This window comes from Megascapheus bottae, chromosome 7 (genome assembly GCF_031878675.1).
Source record: "Megascapheus bottae isolate mThoBot1 chromosome 7, mThoBot2.hap1, whole genome shotgun sequence".
Lineage (NCBI taxonomy): Eukaryota > Metazoa > Chordata > Mammalia > Rodentia > Geomyidae > Megascapheus > Megascapheus bottae.
In genome coordinates this window covers 9,842,445-9,864,875 of record NC_143515.1, presented here as the reverse complement: position 1 = coordinate 9,864,875, position 22,431 = coordinate 9,842,445, and the positions used below count along the sequence as shown (strand labels likewise).

Here is a 22,431-nt window from a genome sequence, read left to right as displayed (position 1 = left end):
CACAACCAAATCCATACCCACAGGCATCCACGGAGCCTCACCTGTGCCAGGGCTCAGGAAGCACCTGGTTCAGTCTAACACTCGCATTCATGTTTTTACGGAGTGAGTGGCAGAGATGCCATTCTCTCAAAAACTTAGATCCATCTCATCGAGGAGCTTTGGCCGATCAGAAGTTGTCAAAGATTCACGCCCACCCACCCAGCCTACCCAGAACAACTGCCAGGGGCCTTGGTGATTTGGTGTTCACCAGGACCTCCTTGACCTCAGAGAACTGACCTTCATTGTCTACGGCGAGGTTGTGCTCCACTACCCAGTTCTTCTCAAAGTGCCAGCCTTGGGGACACTGTACATCCTCTAGGGCCTTCACTGGATGCCCATTCTGTGGGGGGAGAACATTAGGGTTGTCTATCCTATGGGGACTAAGCTGGAGAGAGCTTGCCTCCACGTGCTCCACACACCCCCTTGTCTGTGACTCTCTCCCTCCTGCCATGGTGGCTATTCTCTGGGGAAGACTGGGTTTGCTATGCCTAGAATAGTCAATGTGTTTTAAGAACTTGCCCTTTTGAATTATAAAGTGTTCTCTCCTTCTTGAAAAAGGAAGACTAGCATACATTTGAGATAGGATAGCGTTTATTGTCCTGTAGCAGGCTCACATACTTTTCTTGCTTTAGCCTTCCAAATAGCTGGAGCTACAAATACATACCACTATATCTGGCTGTTTCTGACATGGCTTTTTGTGCCAGTATTAGGGCTTGAATTCAGGGCTTAGGCATAGCCACCGTTCCACTTTCAGCTTTTTGGTAGCAACTGGGGATAAGAGTCTCACAGACTTTCCTGATTGGTCTGGCTTCAATCTATGATCCTTAGAACTTTGCCTCCTCAGGCAGACTGACTGGCATTCAGCCTCATTCCTGACCTTTTATTTAAGGTATCTCTAGCATGTCATCTTGGGATACAACTCCCTCAGTCCAAGAGAAGGTGCTCACTTGATCCTATACTGCCTAGGGAGCAGGGGTCAGTGTAGTTCTTTCTGCTGGACCACCCCAGCAGCCCATGTCCCCCATTTGGTTTTCTTGCTGCCCTCATCCCCTGAAAAAGGCTGGCCAGCCTACCAGATCAGTGTTCGGGACGGCTGCAGGTATCCAGGTGCCTGCGGCATCACGGATCTGGTTCTCATATACCTCCTCTAGTACTTGGCTCTTGTTGATGTCTATGTCTAAGAGGAGTCTGTCAGCAATGAGACCCCCAAATCCTCCCTGAACCAGAGGCCTTGGGGCCATCCATATTAGCCAAACTCTCCCCAAGGCATCCCCATCTGCGCTGGGCAAGGCAGGGCTGGGAAGACATGGCTTCTAGGCAGAGCCATTATGCTTTGTGTACCTCCCCCAGGGGGACTGGCTCCCTGGATTTATGCCTACCTCTTTGGGTTACCATTGACTTGGCGTCCCAGGTGACAAGCAGCCCACCTTAGTGACGCTTTCTATGGCTTGTACCCCTGGTCTTACCTCCTCTGAGGCTCCACTATCCAATTGCCCTGCCAATGCCATCCTGTGGGTTCACTGAAATCCGTCTTGGAGAGCGCTTTGTGTCCCATGACATCTGAGAAGCCAGGACAGTGGTCCAATCCCTTCTGTCCCCACTGGTCTTTATACTTGGCTTGATTTTCATACTAGGGAAGGAGAGGCTCAAGTCGTGCCAGTACCTTCTCCAGCACATGGTGTTGGTGGATGATGGATGATGCCCCCTCCCTCGTGCCCTATAAATGCACTAGCCAGACAAGAAAAAGGTCCATGTCCTTTTCTTATGACACTGAAAAGGAGACAGAGGCTTAGGAGTCAACCTGACCCACATTGCTCAGCTAGCAGAGGAGGGTGGGTGCCTCTGGAAGAGCCAGTACCTTCCATGCAATCTGCCCTTCCCTACCCACTGCAGCCCTGGGGAAAACTGTGCTGCTTTACACCTGTCCCCTGTGCTGCCATTCAATGGCACATTGCCATTCAACCAATGGGAAACATCATAGGTGTAGAGGGTGAATCTACGGTATTATGACATGTTTATCTACACATTCAATTAAAAAGCATGCAGCAAACTCAAACCCTACAGAGAGAAATCTGCTGTCAGCGCTGCTTCTGAGCCACGCTCTCCCCAGGGAGCCAAGATCCTGGCCTATTTTTTTGATTCCAGAACAATTTTCAGTTCTTTGCTCACTTGCTCTCTAAGCCGATGGTTCTATGGGTGGATCTCTCACGTCCTGCTTCTTGCTCACATCCCAAGCCTACTCTCTCGTAGGGTCACCAGTCTAGTCTAAAATCCATGTTGGGATCTGCAGGGGTCCCAGGCTGCACTGTTAGTGACAAAAAAAAATCATCTAACAGTGAGCAAACTAGGAGAAAGCTCTCAATAAATCTATATGGTGGGGTGGGGAGGAGAGTTGGCAGGAATGTGGCCTAATGGTAGAGTGCTTGCCTGGCATGCATGAAGCCCTCAGTACCACATACACAGAAAAAGCCAGAAGTGGTGCTGTGGCTCAAGTGATAGAGCGCCAGCTTTGAGAAAGCCCAGGGACAGTGCCCAGGAAAACAAAAACAAACAAGGAAGGGTGTGACCAGGTGCCTGAGTGAACAATCAGTCTTCCTGTTGTCATCTTAAATCTATTATTTGTGAACAGGCTTTAGTCTCAGACCCCCTCATAATTTTCAGATTGTGTTCATAATGTTTTCCTCCATCTTTGGTGCTAGGCTACTACAGGGGCATCACTATTCTTATATTGTACAACTTGCCGTCGAGTCTGGCTCTTCCCTAGCTTGGTCCAGGCCTAGACAACCTCCCTCTGTTCCCCTCACCCCCTCATGCCCTCAACTGGCACTGACCGTCTCTGCATACACCACCAAGTTCCCCTGCTGGGGCAGCTGCAGATTCTTGCTGTCTGTGACATTGCCTAGCCACATGCAGACCCGGAGATGGGCCAGAAGTATGTTCTGCTGTCCTTCACCCTCTGGGTACTGAACAAGAGGCAGGTCAGACCCACGGGGGTGCCAATCCCATGGGAATTAAGAGTGTGGATGAGGGAGGGAACACCCCCCCCCCCGGAATGAGCCATGCCACCCCTTCCCTTCCCCCAGAGCCCTGGCAACAAGGGCTCTCACGTTCAACTGAGTACTAGAGCAGGAGAGAGGTAGGGGAGATGGGTGATCCAGCGTAGGGAGCCAGGAAGGTTCCACAGAAGAGCTGTGATAATGGCATTGGTGATAATAGCTATCATTGAATGCCTGCTTGGTATGGGCTGGCACTACTAAGTGCCTGGACCTCATACCCCAGTAGGAGGCTCTTGTAAGATGAGAATGACTTTGACAGCAAGAGAGGGAGTGTCTTTGCACTATTATGGAAAGAACAAAGGTCAGGCATGTTTGGGACTGGGGGTGCAGGGGGCAGAGTGACCTGGGTTTATGGAGTGTGAGGTGGCTAGGTAGACCAGAACTTTCTTCAAGAGGCAATAGGAACCAGGGATGGTTTATGAGACTCTACCTTCTCTTAAAAGAAGGCTTGTCAGGGCCAAGAGGAGACCAGGGTATGAGTTTTATTTATAGTTTGGCTCTGGTATGAAGGGCTGGTATCCAGATCTTACAGGCATTGGATACTTAGGCTTGGTCCAGGAGATACAAGAAAGGACTAGAGTAAGTGGTGACTGTGAGGGTGACAGATGAGATGGATTTGAAGAACAATTGTGAGGGGGCATTCTTGGCACCACCCCACAAGCTGGTGAACATAGGTTCCTACCCTCCTTTCAGAATTGTTTCATCCTATTCTACCTATTAAAGAGCCAGGAAGAGAGAAAATGGGCCACACACTCAAGGAGAGTCATGGGTGGGGGTGGGGGGTGGGGGAGCTGCAATTCTAGGAGGTCTCTCTGGGAAATTGGGGACCTTCCCGTCCCCTGAAGACCCCTGTAAGAGATGGTTTCCCACCTGGAGGAGAAGGTTCTGGATTTTCCCACAGAATCTGCCAGGGCAAGCTCGCGAGAACAGGATGGTGTGGGCGGGCACTCGAGCAAAAGCCACGCGCTCCTCATTAGCCATCAGCCAGATTGTCACATCCGGAAGGCTTGTCTGAGGCTGCCATGGTAGAGAAAGTGTCAGGACCTACGTGGCCAGCAACGAGCCTTGCTCCCAGCCAGCGTGTCTGACGCCCACCTCAGGAAGCACAGCATTGAGGCGGTGCAGCCAGTCCTCCACTGTGGCCACCATGTTCCTGGGCTTAGCTTCCCTGGCCTTTTGTTCTAATTCCTTCAGGACGAGGGTTCGGACCTGCCACTTATTCTTATCCAGGATGGTGGCTTTGGGGTGATCAATCATGGCGGGCAGAGGGCACCTGTGGCCAAGGACAGGGGAAAGGAGGTTGGACTACTCACTTCCCTCCCATGCCTCTACCTCTGGCCATACAACATGGTCAATGTGTCCTTCCTACCATTGAGATCCTGTGCATCCATGCCTGGTCTGACCTGGAGATGCTGCCCATCTGTCCCTAGGCTGTCCCCAGGCTCCCTCCCCACCTTGCAAAGTGACCTGTATCCAAGAATCTCCTGTGGAAGGATAGGTGCTAGGGGGATGGGTCAACTAAACCCTGATTTGGGGGAGGAGGGACAGTAAAGGCTTTCTGATGAGTGTCCCAGAGCAGACTCCCAAGGAGGGAACTTGGGACAGAAGGAATTATGGGAAAAGATATAGAGCTGGGATGGTGTGGGTTTGTCTGGGTGAAGGGGATTGCTCATATGGTAGTACCATCAGGAATAAGTATGAGATGTCTTGAGAGAGAATTTGGAGTCATTTTCTAGACAAGCCTACATGAAGAAGGAAAAACTGCTTCTGTCTAGATTTAAGCGAGGGCGGGATTTGAGCAAAGCTCATACATGTATGGGGAGGAGTTCTGTAGTCTCCAGTTACATATACTCCTCTGTGCATGTGTGTGTGTGTGTGTGTGTGTGTGTGTGTGTGTGTGTGTGTGTGTGTGTGTGTGTCCTGGGGCATGAACTCCAGCCTGGGCACTATCTCTAAGCTTTTCTTTTTCCTCAAAGTTAGCATTCTACCAGTTGAGCCACAGCTCCACTTCTAGATTTTCGGTGGTTAATTGGAGATAAGAGTTTCATGGACTTTACTGCCTGGGCTGGCTTTGAGCCATAGTCTTCAGATTTTACATCCTTTTGAGCAGTTTGAACCACCGGCCTCCTTTTGGAACCTGATCTAGTCCAGCCAGGCCCAGCAGCCTGCAGTCTTACCTGCAGTCCTCCAGCAGCTCCTTCCGCAGTTTCTCCCACTGGTGGAGCAGAGCTGGGTCCTTTGGATTCCTAATGGATTTCAGGATGGCCAGATTGGCCTTCTGCTCATGGGAGGGAAAAGGAGAGAGCAGGCTTCAAGATGGGACAAGCTGTAGGGCTGCTTTGTGGAGGTAACTCAATGATCAGCAGTTTAAGGCTGCCCCATGCCCTAGTAAGGCTTGCTTCCAACAAGAACAAAACTGGTAAGCCAAGAGGAACCCAGGATGGGGTAGAACTGGGAAGTGGTATAGAGTCTGGACCCCTGAGCTGCCATGTGCAAATGTAAGGAAGTCATGTGTAAGGTGGAGGTGTCCTGAGACCTACTCTCCTTGACATTGAACTAAGACCTTTGTACTATGACCACTCTCTGACTGTCTGCCTTTCAAAAGCTGGGACAGCTCTGTGACTTTGCATATTATTACCATTCCTCAACCCCCACAGATGACTTTAAAACCCTACTGAAAGGTCATTTTTGTGTATACCTCCTGACTCCTCTGCTCATTTCCTCCCTCCTCATCTTTCTCTCTGATCCTGAGTCTCCAGGCACCTGTATCACCACTACAGCCCTAGTTACATGATGGCTTAGCTATGTGCACAGCTGACTTGTCACCCAGGACAAAAGAGGACAAGGGCTATGATTATTCATCTTGGTGTCTTCAGCATCAATGACTCAATGCTGTGGAGTGTGTGTATGTGTGTGTGGGGGGGGCACGCTCGCTATAGATTCCCAAGCCTCCCAATCACCTCCCCTGTCCTGCTGTGGCCCTGCACACTCACCAGGCGGTCCTGAGTGATGTGGAGTTGATTGAGGCAGTTCAAACGGAAGGTGACATCCTCCCAGTAGGAAGTCACAGCCACAACAGGCTTGGTGTTGTACCAAGGCACATAGTGGTATTTGTTTCCTGAGACATAGGCAAAAGAGCAGAGGGGGCATTACATGTCTGAAGGATCCTGGAAAGTCCTTCTTACTTGAGGATTCCTTTCTCTTAATTCTCCACCCCCCCACCTCTATTAATTCTTCAGAGATGTAATCTGCTGATTATGCTGGAGGACCTCCATAGGAGGGAGCCTGGGCCAGCCCAGAGCATGCTCTCTAATGAACTCAGCAGGCCCCTCCTGAGTATTCAATGTGTCACAGGGCCTTTGGAAGTTTCTGGTTTACAAGTAGGAAAATCCATACTAGGCATGGGAAACGGTTTGCCTAAAGTGGCATAGCCAGATCATATCACAGGTATCTTGCTTCAGAGGCTCAGACAAGATGCTAAGGCAAGGGTGTCTCTTCTGGTGGGCTGACAGGCTGGGGAGGAGTGGGCCTTGGGTCCAGGGAGGAGGATCTGCCACTGCATAGGAATGGAATGGGGAGCACTGGGCTTTATTGAAATGGAAAGTGGGGGAGGTGGGAGGGATGGAGCTAGATTGGATTTTTTTTTCCTGAAATGCAGTGTGTAGACCTCAACAGGAGAAATCCACAAAATCCAAACCATTTTAAAAAGCAAAAAGCCCATGTGGCATGCAAAACCAAAGCTTACTGCTCAGCAAACCTTGGCACTGTGGCTCAAGTGGTAGGGTGCTAGCCTTGAGCTGAAGAGCTCAAGGACAGCATGAAGGCCCAGAGTTCAAGCCTCAAGACAGACAAATAAATAAAATAAAATAATGAAATGAAGTATGGTTCATGAAGTATAGAGTGGGTTCCAGAAAGGAAACTCAAGAGAGAAAGAGGTAGGTTATAAAGACAAAATATCTTAGAACTTTCCAGAATTACTGGAAGACACCAGTTTCAGATTCTGATCGTGGATTGTCAGCACAATCAATCAGTAGAGACCCATGGCTGGGTGCTCAGCCGCCAGGACATGGGATACGAGACAGCACTTTTTCTCTTTTGTTCTTGGAGAGTTTACAAAAGCAACAAGGAGAAGGAAAATAAACTCCATTTCCAGCAAATGAGGAGCCAGATATAATCTGCACATTGAAAATATACACACAGACTGCCAAGAGAAACCACAGCGTCCACGGGAGCACGGGGGTGAGGCAGCCGAAGGCACCTGCAGGGAAGTGCACAGGGAGGCTGTGAGCCTGCGGCAGAGCTTGCTGGGAGCCAATCACAGAAAATGCCAGAGAAAATACACTCCCTGAAGGACCTCAGGACACAGAGGAGGAAATGAGAGCCTGCAGAATTGGGAAAACAAGTAGAAGGCGAAACAAAAACATTTAAATAAAGAAAGACAACTGGCGGGGTTGTGGAGAAAAAGGAACCCTACTGCACTGCTGGTGGGAATGTAAACTAGTCTGGCCATTCTGGAAAGTAGTTTGGAAGTTTCTTAAAAAACTGAAAATAGACCTTCCCTACTATCCTGCCATACCACTCCTGGGCATCTACCCAGGCATCATAACCCAGGATATGATAAGGACACCTGCTCAGCTATGCTCATCTCTGCACTAGTCACAATAGCCAGGCGATGGAAATAATCCAGATGCCCTACTGCAGATGAATGGGTACAAAAAATGTGATATATATATATATATATATATATATATATATATATATATATACACACACACAATGGAATTCTACATAGCCAACAGACAAGATAAAATAATGGCATTTGCTGGGAAGTGGATGAATCTAGAGCAAATCAGGTTGAGTGAGACAAGTCAAGACCAAAGGAGCAAAAGGCGCATGGTCTCCTTGATATGTGGAGATTAGATCCAAACAATACAAGAACGATGACTCGATATTCAGGTACCCAAGGTTATGGACATGGTCTTGGAGATATAAACAATTACACAGACATAAAAATCTAGGATGGGATATATACTCTGTAGACATAATGCTATATTATATAGATTGATATGTATTTATGACATACAAACCCTCAACTTAATTTTAATCATGTTTTAAAATTACGTGCCAGTGATTGTATTTAGAGATTCCCTTCTTGAATACTTGTTTGTTAAACATGACATTTGAAATAGGATGTAAAAATAAAAGTTAATAAAAGAAAAAAAAAAGAAAAGAAAGACAAAATAAGAAGCAGCCAAGGGAGATTGAACCTGCAGAACATTCAGTGAGAGGCGTAAGTAATGAGGACAAATAAAAAGCCGAAACAACACTGAGAGAATCAGAAGAAGGCCAGGGAGAAAATGACAGCATCAAAGAAAATGAAGGAGAGTTATTTCATCTATAAGTAGATTCCCTGAAATAAGAAAATAAACAGTGGAGGGCTGGGAGTTTGGCCTACTGGTTAAAGTGCTTGCCTAGCATGCATGAAGACCTGGGTTCGATTCCTCAGTACCACATACATAGAAAAAAGCTGGAAGTGGTGCTGAGGCTCAAGTGGTAGAGCTCTAGTCTTGAGAAAGTCCAAGGACAGTGCTCAGGCCCTGAGCTCAAGCCCAGGACTGGCAAAAAAAAAAAAAAAAGAAAATAAACAGTGGAACAAAATAAGTATTTTACCATATAATTTAAGAAAATTCACATGGGGAAAAAGAGCTTTTTAAAACATAAATGATGTTTGAACAATCAGTTATCCAAATGCAAATCAATTCAAAAGGAATTATAGGGCTGAATGTAAGAATTAAAACAAAGAAATTTTTAGAAGACCAAAAAAAAAAAAAAAAGATGGATGTGGCTCTGGCACTGTGGCTCAAAATGGTAGATTGCTAGCCTTAAGCTGAAGAGCTCAGGGACAGTGTCCAGGCCCAGAGTTCAAGCCCCATGAGAGAAAGAAAGAAAATCTTAAATGTGATACCTTGAAAGATAAAGTAAATTGGTCTTGATCCAAACGTAAAATGTTTAGTTAAGCACTGGTGGCTCAGGCCTATAATTTGAGCTTCTTAAAAGGCTGAGATTTGAGGATTAAGGTTCAAAGCCAGCCTAGGCATTCAAGTCCATGAGACTCATCTCCAAAAAGCTTCTCAGAAAAAGCCAAAAGTAGCACTGTGGCTCAAGTGGTAGAGTGCTGGCCTTGAGCAAAAACAAAACAAAACCCCCACACAACTCAGGGACTATACACAGACCCAGAGTTCAAGCTCTGGGACTGGCGCACCTGCGCCACACACACACACACACACACACACACACACACACACACACACACACACACACACACACACACAAGTTGTTTGCACTTCAGATGAGCACCAAGTGGCTCATGCCTGTAATCCTAACTACAAAGATCAGGAAGCTTAAGATTCAAGGTCAGCCTGGGTAAAAAGTTCAAGAGATCTCATCAAAATCAATCAAGGTAAGAAATCAGTAATTCATACAATAATTGGAAAAAAGTTTAAAAACAGATCAAGAGAATAGAATAGATATTCTAAAAAAAAGGAATTTGATTTGTTTGTGTGTGTGCCAGTCCTGAGGCTTGAACTCAGGGCTTAGGCACTGTCCTTGGGCTTTCTCAAGGCTAGTGCTAGTGGTGCTGAGCCACACCACCACTTCCAGAACTTTCTGTGTATGTAATACCAAGGCATTGAACCCAGGGCTTCATGCATGCTAGGCAAGCATTCTACCACTAGGCCAAACTCCCAGCCCTGCAACTTGATTTCTTTTTTTTTGCCAATTTTGGGGCTTGAACTCAGATCCTGAGGATTGTCCTTGGGCTCTACCTCTTGAGCCACTGCACCACTTCGGGCACTATATTTGACAAAAGACTTGCATCCCAAATATAAAAGAACACCTGCGATTCAAAAAAGATCAAGAGCTGCGTTCTGATGGCTCACGCCTGTAGTCCTAGCTACTCAGGAGGCTGAGACCTGAAGATCATGGCTCAAAGGCCAGGAAAGTCCATGAGACTTTTATCTCCAATTAACCACCAGAAATCCAGAAGTGGAGCTGTAGTTCAAAGTGGCAGAGCACTAGCTTTAAAAGCTCAGGGACAGTGTCCAGGCCCTCTGGGTTCAAGTCACAATACTGATTAAAAAAAAAAAAAAAGACCAATTGATGTCAGTGGCTCATATCTGTAATCCTAGCTACTCCTAAGGTTGAGAGGTTGAACCTCTGAGGATCAAGGTTCAAAGCTAGCCTGAGCACACGCATTTGAAAGATTCTTGTCTCTAGCAGAAAGTCAAAGAATGGGGTATAGCTCAAGCGGTAGAGGCCCTGAGTTCAAGTTCTGGTACTGGCACTAAAAAGAAAGAAGGAATGCAGGAGGAAGAAGGAAGGAGGAAGCAGAAGAGGAGAAGGAAAAGGAAAAAGACAGCTCAGTGAGGGATAAACACACACCATCCCCCTCGCAAAACAGTCCCTTCACTAAGGAAAGATTTCCAGCTGGTTGGTAAGTTCGTGGGTAAAAGGTCTGGCAAACTAATGTACAAATCTGTAAGTTACGGTTAAATGGAAAAATGGACAGAAGAGGCAGATAGTGTTTGTACCAGATAAGAACAAAAATGCTCGACCTTGACTGATAATGAGGAAAAAGCAAAGGCCACATAGAATACCATTTCATGTCCACTAATTTGACAACAATTAAAAAGCATACATTATGTACTGATGGGAACATAGGGTAGTAGGAATTCTCATGCCATCTGATGAGAGTGTAGTTTGCTCTATAATCGCTTTTGCTTTGAGATTCTCTTCTGCTTCTCAATATGTAATTTAGAGGAAGCTTTGTGCTTGTGTTAGGAGCCATGGACCAGACTGTTCCTAACCAAATTATTATACTAGTAGAAAAAAAATACAACCTAAAGGTCTACTTATGGCACATAGTTTGTAGCAGAATCATACAGTGGAACAGAAATAGAGAATGAACTGTGACTACATTTATTCCCAGCAAAGATGTAATGTTGAGGCACGGATATAAGACAGATGAATAGAGGTTGAAAATACTTATAAAAAAGAGTATGCTAGGGCCAGGAGTTTGGCCTAGTGGTAGCATGCTTGCCTAGCATGCACAAAGACCTGGGTTCGATTCCTTGGTACTACATACATAGAAAAAAGCCAGAAGTGGTGCTGAGGCTCAAGTGGTAGAGCTCTAGCTTTGAGAAAGTCCAAGGTCAGTAAGGTCAGTGCTCAGGCCCTGAGCTCAAGGCCAGGACTGGCAAAAAAAAAAAAAAAAGATTATGCTACTGAAGAGTCCATCCATATTGGGTGATAATCAAAAGAAAAGAAAAGAGCAGGAGGTGGTGGCTCAGCCTGTAATCCTAGCTACTCAGGAGGCTGAGGATCAAGGTTCAAAGCCAGCCCAGGCAGTACAAAGCTGTGAGACTCTTATCTCCAATTAAACTCTAGAAAACAGGAAGTAGGGCTGTGACTCAAGGGTAGGGTGGTGGCCTTGAGCTTAAGAGCTCAGGGACAGTGCCCAGACCCAGTGGTAGGATGGTAGCCTTAAGCGGAAGAGCTCAGGGACAGCACCCAGGCCCAGACTTCAAGCCCCATAGACCCCCAGAGCCCCCTCCAAGAATAGAAAAGAATGAATGATAGAATAGACAAGATCAGCTCGGAGTTCAGCTTAGTGTTAGAGTATTTGCCCAGCATGCATGAAGACCTGGGTTCGATTCCTTGGTACCACATATATAGAAAAAGCCAGAAGTGGTGCTGTGGCTCAAGTGATAGAGCTCTAACCTGAGAAAGCCCAAGGACACTGCTTATGCCCTGAGTTCAAAGCCCCAGGACTGGCAAACAAACAAAAAAACCCACCACCACCACCAATAAGAAAAAAACCCAGCAGTTTAAACCGGGTGCCAGTAGCTCATGCCAGTAATCCTAGCTACTCAGGAGGCTGAGATCTGATGATGGAGGTTCAAAGCCAGTCTAGGCATGAAAGTCCATGAACCCCTTATCACCAATTAACCACCAGAAAACCAGAGGTGGCGCTATGGCTCAAGTGATAGAGCCCTAGCCTTGAGCTGAAAAGTTCAGGGACAGCACTCAGGCCCAAAGTTCAAGCCCCATGACAGACAAAAAAAAAAAAAAAAAGACAAGATCATGATTATTTCTTCAATGAACAGATCTGGTAAATGCAACATGAACTTTTTAAGCTGTTGATAAATTTTCACATTTTAAGTTAATGGGAATTTAATTTCATTCTTCTTTTTTCGGGGGGGTGGTGAGTCATGGGGCTTGAAGTCTGGGCCTGGGCACTGTCCCTGAGCTCTTCAGCTCAAGGCTTCTGCCCTACCCTTTGAGCCACAGCACCACTTCTAGCTTTTTGGCAGTTAATTGGAGATAAAAAGTCTCATGGACTTTTGTGCCCAGGCACATGATCCTGAACCATGATCCTGAGATCTCAGCCTCCTGAGTAGCCAGGATCACAGGCATGAGCCACCCCACCCTGCAGGAATTTAATTCTTTAAACAGTGCAGATACATACATATTTTATATTCTTTTCATAAGCTTCATAATATAAAAAACAAGTAGAGGTATCAATGTTCAAGAAGTAATGTCGGGCTGGGAGTTTGGCCTAGTGGTAGAGTACACAAAGACCTGGGTTCAATTCCTTGGTACCACATACTTGTAAAAAGCCAGAAGTGGTACTGTGGCTCTAGTGGTTGAACCCTAGCCATAAGGAAATCCAAGGACAGTGCCCAGACCCTGAGTTCAAGCCCCAGGACTGTCAAAAGAAGAACTAAAGCAAAACAACAACAAGCTGGGTGTTGGTGGATCATGCCTGTAATCCTAGCTACTTAGGAGGCTGAAACCTAAGGATAGCAGTTCAAAGCCAGCCCAGGTAGGAAAGTTCGTGAGACACTTATCTCCAATTAACCACCAGAAAACTGGAAGTAGTGCTGTGGCTCAAGTGCTAGAGTGCTAGCCTTGAGCTGGAGAACTCAGGGACAGTGCCCAAGCCTAGAGTTCAAACCCCATAGCCAAAAAAAAGGCACTAAATAAAAGAATCTGGTCACAAAGAACCCCACAATGTTGGATTCCACAGATATGAAACGTCTAGACTAGAAAAATCTATAGCTACAGAAAGTAGATTCGTGGCTGCTTTGGGGAGATGAGAAGCGGGGACTGACTGACTGCTGATGGGCCCGGGGTTTCTCTCTGGGGTAAGAAGAATATTTTAAAATTGATTGTGGTGATGATTGCGCAATTCTGAAAACCCCAAAATCCACGGGATTATAGACTTCAAATGGGCAAATTGTATGTTATGTGAGTTATATCTCAACAAAGCTTTGATTTTAAAAAAAGAAAACCAAAACAGGTAGAGAAGTAGAGAACCTAGGAAACTTCTTAATGATGGGACAGCAAAAGCTAAGAAAGAGGAGAGACAGTATCTGCTCACGTTTTAGCACACACCCAAATCACCTAGAAAGTTAGATAAAACCTAACTCATGAAGCTCTGTACCCAGATTTTGCTTTTCTTTCCTTTTCTTTTTTTGTGCCAGTCTTGGGGCTTGAACTCAGGACCTGGGTACTATCCTTTTTTGCTCAAGTCTAGGGCTCTACCCATGTGAGCCATGGCTCCACTTCCAGCTTTTTGGTAGTAAATTAAAGATAAGAGTCTCTCACTTTCCTGCTTGGATTAGCTTTGAACAGCAAGCCTCAAATCTCAGCTCGAGTTACAGGCACAAGCAAGCAGCATCTGGCCCATCTCCAGATTTTCTGATTCTGTATGTCTGGGGTAGAGGTAAGGCCAAGAATCTCCCTTTTGTTACTCGTACCTAGATGGAGCTGACGATGTTGGCAAGCCAAGCTGCTCTGCATTCATGTCTAGTTGGATGAGTGGCTGAATGGGTGCAGTGGATGGGTAATTGGTTGATGGGGAGAGTAAAGGGGTTGATGTTGAATGGTTGGGTGGACGGATGAATGGAACAATAGATGGATAGAATGGATGCATGGTTGGTGGTAATTGGTTGGATGGAGAGGGGAGGTGGCTCTGAGAGAAGGGGAGATGAGGGGGTTGGGGAAAGCTGCAGTATAAAGACTTGAACTCAAGACCTAGTTTCAACTCTTGAGCTCACCACCTGCCAGCTACGCAATATTTGGCAAGTGACTTCTCCCTGAACTTTATTTTTATTAATATTATTTTTTTTTGGTAGGTCATGGGGCTTGAACTCCGCCTGGACCCTGTCCCTGAGCTCTTCAGCTCAAGGGCACCACCCTACCCCTGGGCCTGTGTATTGTCCCAGAGCTCAAGGCAATTGCCCTACCCTTGAGCCAAGCCCCACTTCCCATTTTCTAGAGGTTAAATTGGAGATAAGAGTCTCAGGTTCTTTGGTGCCTGGGCTGGCTTTGAACCTTTGATCCTCTCATCTCAGCCTCCTGAGTAGGTAGGCTTACAGGTGTGAGCCACTCACTGCCCGGCTTTGAACCTTATTTTTCCTTACATATGAAATGTGAGTAAATAATGTGTTCCCTAAGCTGATATCCTTGGAAAAACTAGCACAGAATCTGACATGCAGTCATGGCTTTCTGCTCTTTACGGAATCGGATTCTTACCGTCATATATCACGGGGCTGTATTGTGTGGTTGAGACTAGAGGCTTGTAATTCAGATCCATTTTGTTTCCGTAGTGGCCCATGCTGATCTCGAATTGAATCAGATCCTTGAAGTTGGGCATCATGGTACAGGAGAGGAAGACGACGCACAGTCCATACTTTTGGCGGTTCTGCTGTTTCTACAACAATAATCCCCATGTTCCCGGTAAATAAGCCAGGAAATGAATATGGTTATATTGACAGGCAGGGAGAGGAGCATGAAGTTACTTTCAGGGTCCCTCTGTGTTTCGCTTTGGCTGAGATTGGCCAGATGCACCCTCTTCCCAGGGGCCGGTTCCACCCAGCCAGCTCAGCTTTATTCCTATCCTGAAACTAGGCTTGAGGGGTTCTCTTCTGGTCAGGCGAGGCTCTGAATTGGGCCGCCCTTGCCCTACTCTGGGTAGAGGTATCTCTTCTTTTTTTTGTTTAAAGACCCTCCTTAGAAAAGGCAGTGTGACCAGGCATGGTGGCTCATGCCTGTAATCCTCGCTATTCAGGAGGCTGAATTATGAGGATCGTGGTTCAAAGCCAGCCCAGGCACTAAAGTCCGTGAGACTCTCATCTCCAGTTCACCACCAGAAAACTGGAAGTGGTGCTGTGGCTCAATAGGTAGAGCGATAGCCCTGAGTTGAAGCCCCAGTACTGGCACCAAAAACAAACCAAACCAAAGCAAAAAAGCCTAAAACAGAAAAAGCTGGAGATGTGGCTCAAGTGGCAGAGCACCTGTCTAGCAAATATTAAGAGTTCAAACTCAACTGGGCGTGGTGGCTCATGCCTGTACTCTTTTGCTACTCTGGAGGCTGATATCTGAGGATCACAGTTCAAAGTCAGCCTGGGGGCTGGGGGGTGTGGGGGGGGAGGGAAATGGGTACCAAGACATGTGAAAGGGTATCAATGTAGGTGAATTAATGCACCTTCTATCTGGCAAATATCATGTAACCCTTTTACTAATTACAATAAAAAAAATGCCAAAAAAAACTTAAAAAAAAAAACTAAACTAAAAGCAGCATATGCATATTACAATAAAAAAAAAACAAAGTTTATCTCCAATTAACCACTAGAAAAGGGGAAGTGGTGCTGTAGCTCAAGGGGTAGTAGGGTGGTAGCCTTGAGCTGAAGAGCTCAGGGACAGTGCCCAGGCCCAGAGTTCAAGTCCCACCATGTCAAAAAAAAAGTTCAAACTCTAGTACCAAATAAATAATCAAATAAATAATAAATACTTCTTTCTCTCACATGAGCTCCTATTTAGCCACCAGCCAACCTCTTTCAACGTCCCTTTCAACCAAATGTCTTTGAAACCTTCCTCTTCACATTGTTTCCAGCTTCCTCCTCCATCTATGGTGGTTCAGCATTTCTCCGTTGGAGCCTTTCCCCTAAACCAGCAGATGGCTTCCAAGCCTCACTCTCTCTCATTCAAGACCTCAATCACTGTTTCTCTTCTTTCCTCTCCTTTTATTTCACCTCCTCTGCTTGGGCCATTTCTTCCCGGACCACTGTTTTAAACTTTGGTGAGTTGATACATCCCTGTGGCTAGCAGCCTTGGGCCTGCCAGACAGCACTATGACTGCCACTCCAGATCACTTTTTCACCCGGTGTATTTATGATTGTTTCCTCTTCTCCATTGAGGTTGTATCCCCATTTCTCTTGGTCTGTTGGATTTTGTTGTTGTTGTTGTTGGCTGTGGGGCTTGAACTCTAGGCCTGGGTGCTGTCCCTGAGCTCTTCAGCTCAAGGTGAATACCACTTGAGCCTCAGTGCCACTTCTGGTTTTCTGGTAGTTAAGAGTCTCATGGATTTTCATGCCCTGGCTGGCTTTGAACCGCTATCTTCAGCTTCCCCGAGTAGCTAGGGTAGTAGGTGTGAGCCACGGGCACCCAGTTTTGGTCTACTGTTAATACAGCTAATCCTACCCCTTCCAGTGTCAGGGTTCTCCACTGGGCTCAGGAAAAAATCTAAATCCCTCAGAATCTTTTACTAAGACTTGAGGAATTAAGGCACAAGTAACTTTCTCCTGAATTAGACTGAACACTTTTTTTTTTTTTGCCAGTCCTGGGGCTTGAACTCAGGGCCTGGGCACTCTCCTTAGGCTTCCTCAAGGCTAGAGCTCTACCACATGAGCCACTGAATTCCTTCCAGCTTTTTCTGTGTATGTGGTACTGAGGAATCAAACCCAGGGCTTCTTGTATGCTAGGCGAGCACTCTACTACTAGGCCATGCTCCTAGCCTAGATGGCACACATTTGTTTTTGTTTTTGTAGGTCATGGGTCTTGAACTCGGCCTGGGCACTGTCCCTGAGCTCTTCAGCTCAAGGCTACCACCCTACCCTTGAGCCAATTCCCACTTCCCATTTTCTAGAGGTTAATTGGAGATAAGAGTCTCAGGAACTTTTGTGCCTGGGCTGGCTTTGAACTGCAATCCTCAGATCTCAGCCTCCTCCATAGCTAGGATTACAGACAAGAGCCACTGAACCTGGCTTGCATACTTCTTAAAACTGAAACCTAGCTGGGCCCTCGTGGCTCAAGCCTCTATCCCTAGCTATTCAGGAGATATTTTCTATGCTCCTCAAGATCTAAGTATTAGATCTAGGGTAGGCAGAAAAACTCTGTCCCTGCCACCCCTGTTACCTGTTTCCTGTGATTACCTCTATCTTGACCACTTCCTGGGAGAGATCTTTTATTGTAGTGTCTTGATGGTACTTGACTTGGGTGATTAATTCCAGGAAGACTCGACCTCGATAAGCTAAGCCATCTTTAACAGTGTCAGGAATGTACTAGAACAACAGAGGTGAAAACAGAAAGAAAAGAGAGCAGGTAAACCTCAAACTCCCCCATCACAGCATAGACAAGATCATCTACTGACTGTCTGCCTAGGTATAGCTCCATCCACAATCCCAGGGGAAACTCTCTGAGACCCCAGACTTGGTTATGTTAGAAGTCCCTTAGCCCCTGCCCCTTCATCTGTACCCTTAGTACTGCTACCGGTGATACATTCTGAATGCCGCACAACATAAGATTTTTTTTTTCTTTTGCTGGTCCTGGGGCTCTAACTCGGCCTAAGTTCCTTTTTGCCGAAGGCTACTGCTCTACCACTTGAGGCATAGCATCCCTTCTCTTGTGATTAATTGGACATAAGTGTTTCACAGACTTTCCTGCCCTGGTTGGCTTTGAACTCTGATCCTTAGATTTTAGCCTTCTGAGTAGCTAGGATTGCAAGCATGAGCTTGCACTCAGCTCAACAAAGAACCTTCCCCCACCCCACCCCCAGTCTTGGGGCTGGAACTCAGGCACTGCCCTTGGACTTTCTCAAGGCTAGAGCTCTACCACTTGAGCCCCAGCACCACTTCCATATGGTATGAGGGAATGGAACCCAGGGCTCTACCCCTATGCCACATTACTGGTCTGAAGGACCTTTTTAATAGGGAATTGTGAGGGTCCCCAGCCTGGGAATTGTCACCCCTCCTTGTCATCAGTGATTGGTTTAAGGAGAGCACATATGACCACAGGAGACCAATTACAGTGCTTCCTTGGCTTTGTGGCCAGGTTTCTAGTCCTGAAACTCACTGCCCAGGTAGAGAAGGATGTGAAGAGCCCAGGCTAGGAGAGGGAACAGTGAGAAAGCTTTCTACATGAGATCTTCTAGGGCTTGATATGTATAACTCCTTTTCCTCACTCAGAATCCCTCCCTGCCTCGTTCTTTAGATATTTAAGACTAGATTCATCGTTATCACACTGGCCTCTATATAGTTTAGCTTGTTTCTGAACTAAATAGTTCCAAGATACTTTTCTCTTGTGGGGTTCAGCAGTCTGATCTTTGTAACCTTTTCAGTCCTTCTCAATCACTACCAGCTGCTATGGTTTATACTTCTCAAAGCCCTGGTGCAGCCTTCATCAACTTTTGATTCGATGCCAGGCTTCTGAGAGCCATGTGTAAAATAAAAATGATCCTGACAGATCATTGGAGCTTGCCCATAGTGCAAGTACATACCATATTGCATAACATGTTTGTCTGCCCAGTGTTTCACTTTTCTTGTTAAATTGAGACAAGATCCTGCTACATGGTTCAAACAGGCCTCAAACTCATAATCCTTGTGCCTCAGCTTCCTGAGTACTGGGATTGCATGGATGCGTCACTACATCTGACCTGCTAAGGTTTCTTTATACCTTATACAGTATAAAATCAGCTCTCTTTTCTTTCGTTTTTCTTTTCTTTGCCAGTCCTGGGGCTTGAACTCAGGGCCTAAGCACTGTCCTTAGGCTTTCTCAAGGCTAGAGCTCTGCCTGAGCCACAGTACCACTTCCAGCTCTTTTCTAAGTATGTGGTACCGAGGAATTGAACCCGAATCTTCATGCATTCTAGGCAAGCACTCTACTGCTAGACCAAACTCCCAGCCTGTTCTCTTTCCTCTGAACTCCCTTCTTGCTTCTTCTAGAAGCTTCCCTAACCAGCCTCCTGATAAATCACCATTTTGCAACCATTCCTTATAATATTTACTTCTTTAAATTTTTTTAAAATAAATTCTTTTCCTCTCTTGTGGTGCTGGAATTTGAACTTAAGGCCTCAAACTTCCTAAGCAGATGCTCTGCCATTTGAACGACTCTGTCAACCTCTTTTTTGCATTGGTTTATTTCAAGATATCTGACATAAATTATGGAACCAGAAAAGAATAAAGGGAGCCCTGACAGTCACTGAGGAAATGGTATTGAGATGAAAGGATTATGTGTGTGGGGTTTGAACTCAGGGTTTGAGTGTTGTCCTGATGCTTTATCTCTAAAGGCGATCACTAACCATTTGAACCATGGCTCCACTTAACAGCTTTTGGCAGATAGCTGTAACTAAGAGTCTCACAGACTTTCCTTCCAGGGCTGGCTTTGCACCTTGATCCTCAGATCTCAGCCCCCCGAGTAGTTAGGATTATAGGCGTGAGCCACTGGTGCGTGGCTCTGATAAGGTTTTTCACAGGTGGGAAAGATGTGGCTCAGGTAAACACAGCAAAGCCTGGACTACTTATTCATAAATCTCCCCTTCTCTTCTGGAATGTGATGGCAGAAACAAGGATTGGGTCCTCCAGGAGCTAGTGCTCTTATTTATTGCCTAGATGACATAAGAAGCTTACAGTGCCTTCTTCCTGGATCCTGAAGGGAGCCTTTTTACCTCCATGGAAGACCAGAAAGCTGGGGCCAAAACAGGGCAGGAAACCAGAGTACAGTCCTGGAAGGAGAGGGTTGAGAACATGGTGTGGGGTCCCAGCAGGGACGGTGAGAAGGGAGAGGTCCCAGGCTTTGCTTGCCTTCAATCTCCTCTCCAGTGGATGAGATTTGGTTGAGGAACAGGCTGGCAGACCCAATTTCTTCATGGCAGTCTTTTCTGGAACTGGAGGGAAACACTCAGAAGATTGAGCCCCTAGCCTGGCTTATCTCCTCCTCCCTGATGTGTGCTTTGGCCTCCAGCCCATTGCTCACCAGTCTAAGAGTCTGAACTTGATGTAGCTGGAGAGGCAGGGCAGCTGCAAGGGAAGGCAAGAGGAGACATGAGGATATACTGGGGCAGCTTGTGGACACACACACAAAAAAAAGTATTGTAGGGGTCAGGAATGTGGCCTAGTGGCTAGTGGTAGAGTGCTTGTCTAGCATGCATGAAGACCCAAGTTTGATTCCTTGGTACCACATACATAGAAAAAGCCAGAAGTGGTGCTGAGGCTCAAGTGGTAGAGTGCTAGCCTTGAGAAATCCCAAGGACAGTGCTCAGGCCCTGAGTTCAAGCCCCAGGACTGGCCAAAAAAAAAAAAGTATTGTAAAGGTGATGTATGGGGGTTACAGTTACATAAGTCAGGTACATTTCTTTTGGAACAGTGTCACCTCTTCCTTCATTTTCTCCCAGTTTTTCCTTCCCCACTCTCCTTTCCTGTGGACATTTTGAAAGCAGCTAGGAAATCCTAGGTCTAAGGCTTTATTTGGGCTAGTACTGGAGCTTGAACTCAGGGTTTAGGTACTGTTCTCTGCTTTTTTTCTTTCTCATATACCTTAAAGCCTTGCTTTACTTTTCAGATAGAGCTGCAAACTTGTGCTTCTAGTTGATGCTTCCCTTGTAGCCGGCATAACAGGTGGGAAGGAGCATTGACTAACATGGGCTCTTGCTAAGTGTTTGCTCAGATTGGACTCAACTACCATCCTTCAGATCCTCCCTTCCCAGAATGCTGGGATTACAGAACACCCCACCATTCTCACCTTTCTGTTCTTAAAACGGCTTCCTGTTTGTGAGACTGACCCGACCCTGACTGTGGCCTCATTGAGCCGTATGAGCCTCAAACAGCCCTTCTTTCATCCACTAAATGCACACACACCAAACCATATCAGACAAAGGGCATTTGCTTTTCAAATAGCAAGACACCTCTCTCTTCAAACAGGGCTTCTGTTGTCCCTCCCCTGAGCTGCACAAGCTTTACAGGCTAACTCTGTGAAACTCCCAGCAATGCCACAAGTTGAGTATTTATTATTATTATTTTCATTTTCATCTGAGGTACAGAGAAGTTGAGTTTCTGAAGTTCTCATGCTCAAGGGCTCAAGTTGTCTCTCAGAGCTGTTTGTACTTTACACCTACTACTTAGAAACCTGGCCTCAGATGAAAAGTTCGTTAGGGCTTCACCAGGGCTTTGAGAGCTGTAATCCAGAACAGCTGGTGGGTGGCTGAGACAGACAGAAAGGTTACAGGGATCAGACTACAGAACCCCACAGAGAAGAGCTCCTTGGAGCCATTTAGTTCAAGAACAAATAAACCATTCTACATAGAGCCCAGGGTAACAGCTATGCTTCTGTAATGCCTCAACACCACCAACCACCAATCCTGTGCTGCAATTACATTTAGGGCACTGGTTAGAAGATACAAAAATATGCAATACAGTTTAAAATGAGTCTTTTAAGGTGTTTTGTTGTTGTTGTTTTGGTTTTGGTTTGGTGATAGTTCTGGACCTCAACCTTTCTAGGCAGGCAGGCTGTCTATTACTGAGTCACATCACCAGCCCTCCTCCCCCGCTTTTATGCCAGTCCTGGGGCTTGAACTCAGGGCCTGGGCACTGTCCTTGGGCTTTCTCAAGGCTAGCACTCTACCACTTGAGCCACAGCACCACTTCTGGCTTTTTCTGTGTATGTGGTACTAACGAATTGAGACCCAGGGCTTCTTGCATGCTAGGCAGGCACTCTACCACTAGGACACACTCCCAGTCCCTCCAGCCCCTTTGTTGTTGCTGTTACAGCTTATTTTTGAGATAGAATCACCCATGTATTGGTTGGGAAGGGGTCTCATACACACACACACACACACACACACACTCACATATCTTTTTTTTTTTTTAAATATCACCCCTTTCTTTACTTTCCCCAGTTTTTTCCTTCTCAGACATTTTTGTGCCTGAGTTGGCCTAGAACCATGATCTCCCTCCCCTCGCCGCCCCAGCCCAATCTGTCTCCTAAGTAACTAGGAGTATACGTGTGAGTCATCAGCATTCAGCTGTTTTCTTTTCTGATGTGTATGAAAAGACATTTATATTCTCTGGAAAGTTCAGTTATATGGACCACTCATCATTTAATATTGGATAAAGTAAGGTTTTCTTTAGTATGGATCTTTCTTTCTTTCTTTCTTTCTTTCTCTCTCTGTTCATTGTGGGGCTTGAATTCTGGGCCTTGGCACTGTCCTTGAGCTCCTCAG

At 46.2% G+C, this 22,431-nt stretch overlaps 1 protein-coding gene across 1 annotated transcript in view; it reads right to left on the bottom strand.

Annotated features, from left to right (window-relative positions):
- Positions 1–22,431, bottom strand: part of Fer1l5 (fer-1 like family member 5) — a 67,032-nt gene that overhangs the window by 13,228 nt on the left and 31,373 nt on the right. The window contains exons 15-27 of the mRNA XM_090336420.1: positions 20,190–20,233; positions 20,018–20,100; positions 19,844–19,938; positions 17,372–17,500; positions 14,694–14,871; positions 6,089–6,213; positions 5,273–5,373; positions 4,191–4,368; positions 3,966–4,112; positions 2,871–3,002; positions 1,506–1,669; positions 1,113–1,227; positions 277–379 (exon numbers count right to left, since the gene is read on the bottom strand). Of these exons, the coding sequence (XP_090192546.1) occupies positions 277–379; positions 1,113–1,227; positions 1,506–1,669; positions 2,871–3,002; positions 3,966–4,112; positions 4,191–4,368; positions 5,273–5,373; positions 6,089–6,213; positions 14,694–14,871; positions 17,372–17,500; positions 19,844–19,938; positions 20,018–20,100; positions 20,190–20,233 (1,594 nt within the window). The remainder of the gene's footprint in view (positions 1–276; positions 380–1,112; positions 1,228–1,505; positions 1,670–2,870; positions 3,003–3,965; positions 4,113–4,190; positions 4,369–5,272; positions 5,374–6,088; positions 6,214–14,693; positions 14,872–17,371; positions 17,501–19,843; positions 19,939–20,017; positions 20,101–20,189; positions 20,234–22,431) is intronic.